The sequence below is a fragment of the Cyprinodon variegatus genome, unplaced genomic scaffold, assembly GCF_000732505.1.
Source record: "Cyprinodon variegatus isolate N-32 unplaced genomic scaffold, C_variegatus-1.0 Scaffold8, whole genome shotgun sequence".
NCBI lineage: Eukaryota > Metazoa > Chordata > Actinopteri > Cyprinodontiformes > Cyprinodontidae > Cyprinodon > Cyprinodon variegatus.
The window spans coordinates 2546626-2549859 of record NW_015150461.1 but is presented as its reverse complement, the minus strand read 5'-3'; the positions used below and the strand labels follow the sequence as shown (position 1 = coordinate 2549859).

The following is a 3234-nucleotide window of genomic DNA, read 5'->3' as shown; positions in this document are numbered from 1 at the left end:
TGTGGCGATTGGGGATGAGTATCGATTCAAATTTCAAGAATTTATTTGATTCTGAGGATTTAAAATCAATTCTTTTCTATTCGTTCAGATCTCAGTTTGGCTGCAGGTATAAAACAAAATTATCCGTTACCCGATTTATATAAGTGGAGTATTATATTTACAAGCAACAGCAAATGAATAAAGCAATAGTAGTTAGTGGCAGCTGTAAGACAGTGAAAAATGTTTTTTTCTACTGCTCTTGGGTTAAAAGAATAGATCTTTGGGAATTAATATTAGAATTGATCAAGAATTAGAAAACAGCCCTGGTGATGTTTTGGTTTCCACCTTTTAGTAGCACTTAAGAGTCTTTTTTACTGACTTTAAAAAAAGATAATGAATAAAAGATTCATCTGTTGAAGCTGAAAATGATCTGATTTGCTCACGGTTGAATTTCTATGCGCCTCCAAAAAGTCTATATCTCCTCCCTTTTTGTTTTTCTTTTTTTTTTTTTACAGTGTCCTGTCTGGCAATGTGGCAACACGAATAATTGTCTGGATACCAAAAAGAGCCCGACAGATTTTACTTTCACAAGTGGAGCAGGTTCGCCATAGTGTTCCACTTGATTTATGTATATATCTCCTCTCTAAGTAGCTGTAAGCTTTAAATCTTAACAAAAAATAACAAATTTCTTTATGCAAACTGAAGAAAATCAGACAGTGAAAACCCAAAAAACAAAATGTGAGCTATCCTTTCAGCCCATAGCTTATGACCAGCCCATATAAGTAACCACCAGGATCTGCTGGAGCATGGGATTGGTGCTAGACGCGGGTCACCATGAGTGACATCATTAAAATGTCCTGCTGTCGTGGGCGAAGATGGCCCTAAGGGAAAGCCCCACAGGCTCTCCACCACTACCACCCATCCAGGAGCGCCGTGTGTGTGTGTGGTCTGAACAGAGGAGGCCTGACACAGCATGTGCCCTCTGCTGAATTTATGAGGATGGGCAGTGGACCCCGACACCAGCCTGCGCACTGATCTTTCACCTGCACCCTGACTCCATAGATGCAGACACACAGATCCAGGGACAGACACTTATTCATCATACATGAAGAGAGCGACAATCAGTCGTAAATCCCAGCCATAAAAAAAACAAAAGTAGACATGTGAAAAGCACAGATGGGCCTCAGACTTCCCTAAAAGGAGACTAATTTTACAATCTGTGTAACCTTCATCTTCGTCCCTTTTATCTGCTGAACGCACGACGCAACGAAAGACGGCGAGACGATGCGAAGAAGAAGATTCCCCTCCCAGTTTTAATCTCAGCTCAGACATCAAACAAAGATTTCCATCACCTCCACCCCCACTTCTCCTCCTCTCACTGTGAAGCAGCATCGGTGTTTAGCAGCAGTGATGGGGAATCATCTAATAAGTTCCAACGCTGAGCAAATGATGGGGCTCCATGTTGCATTTGCTTTAAGCTGCTAAAAAGCAGCAGAATAAAAAAATATTATTGGATTTTTTCTTCTCCAGGCTTCATGGAGAGTCACCTGTTACCTGAGCTCATAATCTGCATCAATATTTTATTAGATTACCTCTTTTTTGGGGGGTCTGTAATATTTTGGATGAAAGCAGTTTGTTTTCTGGACCTTATTTCCTACAATAACAATTATTTATAAAACATCAAGCTGTTTGCAGCGTTGGGAGTTTTAAAAAGGCTGCTTTAGAGAATTACCCCATGTTTATATGTTTATAGGCGGGATTAAGAAAGATATCACATTTCATTGTGTTACCTGCTCCATAATTAGGACACTTTCTCTGTAACAAATGTCAACAAGTGAGTCAGGAAAGCCCCATTTTCCCCTCTATTATTTAAACAGGGTTATATCCAGATTACAGGTGGATTTAATCCCCTGCGGCCCAAGATGTCCTAATTCCTGTGGTCAATCTGAAATAGCAGGTGATCAATGGAAGACAGCTCCTCATGTCAGATACAGCACAGGGAATCTGCACAATGTAAAATGAGTAAAAATGTCTTAAATTAATGTATTTAACCTTAATTTGAGCAGGTATTCCAATGGAATGAGTATTTTTTTCTCTTAAATTAAGATTATTAGATAATATGCACTTGAAATAAGACAATCAAATTGGCTTTTTTCGTATTTTAAAGGTAGATTAATTAATTAATTCAAGAAAAATGTTACTTATTTTAAGAAAAAATGACTTATTGAGATTTAAATGTTTTGCAGAGTGGGTTTTTATTATTTCTCTTGAGGTGAATAAAAGTCTATAAATCTAAATTAACTTCTAATAGATGTGCGTGGATTTTATTTGTTATTTTTCCATTATTTTAAATGTGAAATCCTAATAAAATACCTTCGGTTGCATAGTTGTGATCGCGAAGGAAGCTGTTGTTAATTTTCCGGGTGTCACTCTCCTCCTCCATTGATGAATCGGCTGGTTCCGGATGCTGGTATCGGCAGAGCTGCTCCCATCCTGCCCGGTACCGTCAGCATGCGGGCCGAGGGACCAGCGGGGGGCCTGTCATGGTGGCTCCGGACCCCCGGTGGATCAAACCTGTGATGATGGATGGGGCGGCTGCTTCTGTCCACGCCTTGATCTACAATCCACAGCGATGCCAATTAAAGGTTGGATTAATTTCACTGCGCAGTTGATCCAAATATCCGAGAAAAAAAAACTGGATCCTCTGCAGGAAAAATGAAATGTTGCGTCTTCCTGAAGGTTGAACCCGCAGCAGCAGCTCCGTAAATCTCTTCTAAAGGATTTGAGTTTAGAATAAGACCCCCCCTCCTGCTCCTCCGCCTCCTCCTGCTCCTCCTCCTCCTGTTGGATGGTGCGTCAACAGCGCGCTCCGGTACCTGGCTCCCCGGCTGTCAGTGCGTCCTGCTCCTCATTCATTCATTCATCGGAGGCTCCAGCTGACTCACTGTGGCGTTTAGAGCAGAGATGGATCCTTCAGCAGAGGAGGGGCCCCTCCCTGCTGCATGACTTTAAAACTCCTCCACCATGGCTGCCTGATGACCGACATTCAGCTTTAGCTCTAAAAATGACGCAGGAAAAAACGCATCGGCATCCTCCCATCCTGCTGCTGTTACTGCAGAGGAATCCTTTCATGAAAGCAGACCGAGGACCCCACTCTGCAGCTGCAGCATGGGCGGGTCTAGATGGGGGCTAAAAGGGGCCAGTGCCCCTGTTAAATTGGTCCTGGACCTTTTTATTGCCTCTGTACCCAAGACA

The 3234-nt window shown here is 42.2% G+C and overlaps 1 protein-coding gene across 2 annotated transcripts in view; it reads right to left on the bottom strand.

Moving 5' to 3' along the window:
- LOC107086445 (serine/threonine-protein phosphatase 2A 55 kDa regulatory subunit B beta isoform) overlaps nucleotides 1–3234 on the bottom strand; it is a 116583-nt gene that overhangs the window by 51637 nt on the left and 61712 nt on the right. The window contains exon 1 of one of the 2 annotated variants that reach the window (XM_015377399.1): nucleotides 2353–3081. The exons of the other annotated variant lie outside the window; for it this stretch is intronic. Within the exon in view, the coding sequence (XP_015232885.1) occupies nucleotides 2353–2422 (70 nt within the window). The 5' untranslated portion in view covers nucleotides 2423–3081. Of the gene's footprint in view, nucleotides 1–2352; nucleotides 3082–3234 lie in introns of those variants that run through there. 2 annotated transcript variants of the gene reach the window in all.